Source organism: Pterocles gutturalis, unplaced genomic scaffold (genome assembly GCF_000699245.1).
Source record: "Pterocles gutturalis isolate BGI_N339 unplaced genomic scaffold, ASM69924v1 scaffold50359, whole genome shotgun sequence".
Classification (NCBI taxonomy): domain Eukaryota; kingdom Metazoa; phylum Chordata; class Aves; order Pterocliformes; family Pteroclidae; genus Pterocles; species Pterocles gutturalis.
The window spans coordinates 1-1,071 of record NW_010129996.1 but is presented as its reverse complement, the minus strand read 5'-3'; the positions used below and the strand labels follow the sequence as shown (position 1 = coordinate 1,071).

General features: G+C 49.7%; 1 protein-coding gene across 1 annotated transcript in view; it reads right to left on the bottom strand.

Moving 5' to 3' along the window:
• Positions 1–453, bottom strand: part of CHPF2 (chondroitin polymerizing factor 2) — a 3,261-nt gene extending 2,808 nt beyond the window's left edge. Inside the window, 1 exon segment of the mRNA XM_010080065.1 lies at positions 1–453. Coding sequence (XP_010078367.1) covers positions 1–270 — 270 coding nt within the window. The 5' untranslated portion in view covers positions 271–453.
• Positions 454–1,071: the final 618 nt, after the last annotated feature.

The window sequence follows — 1,071 nt, the reverse complement described above, 5'->3', positions numbered from 1 at the left end:
CAGGCTGCGGGAGATGAGGTAGCCAAAGCCGCCGTGGCAATACCGGGCCTGCTCATCTCCCCCGATGAACTCCTCCGCTCGGCCCAGGTAGACGTCTTGGTTAATGCTCAGGTGTGACACCAGAGCCTTGACCTGCTCAGCCTGGGCATAGGTGTCGTCCTGCATGATGTAGAACCAGTCGTAGTCGGAGCCGAAGTGCTGATGGATATAGTGCATGGTCTCGTACATGAGCCAGATGGGACGCTCGTCCCCGTGGGCCACCAGCACCATGCCCGGAGGCACCTTGGCACTGCGCAACCCTGTGAAGTACAGCAGGCGTGGGAAGTGATGGGCCACTGTCTTGTTCACCGCCACTGCCAGCGTGTTCAGGGTAGCCTTGGAGGTCAGCACAGCCACAAACAGCCTCTCGTGGAACCCCAGCTCTGTCTGGATGTAGCGAGTTCTGTAAAGGAAGGACACACTCATTTAACAAACAGCTGGGGGATAAAAATCAAAGGTAGCTTGGGGTAAGTCTTTATCTGCTGGAGTCTACCACTGGTGAAACAGTGGTAACAGTCGAGCATAAAAGCAGAACTTTAAGAGCAGTCTCACTAAGAAAAATCCCATTTTGTAAAAACACTTGCTTCCTTCAAGGAAACTACAATCACATCGTTTATCCCAGCTACAAAACTGTGCTAGTCTAAGTTTAAAAAAAAAACCCAAAAAACAAAAAAAAAAACCCACTACAGAGCTAACCACTTGTGAGTTGCATATACTACTAGTAATTGCTTAAAATTCTCCCCATTAACAGACTAGCTTAAAAAGTTTTGAAGAATAATTTAACATGTCTTATTAGACAGGAGCAATAAAAGAAAAAATATTCTCAATCTTCTTGGGCATTTCTGTTGCCTTTTTTAAAAATTAACTTCCCAGACACGTCTCTCACACGCCTTTGAGGTCACCCTCAGCCGCTGCCCCGTGGCATCGCGTGGTTACTCCAGGAGGTGTTTCAGGCAGCGTGTTCTGCCCCGAACCCCTCAGCTCAGGGATTCACAGCCCCGGACAGCACCCGCAGAGCCTGCCCGGCTGACC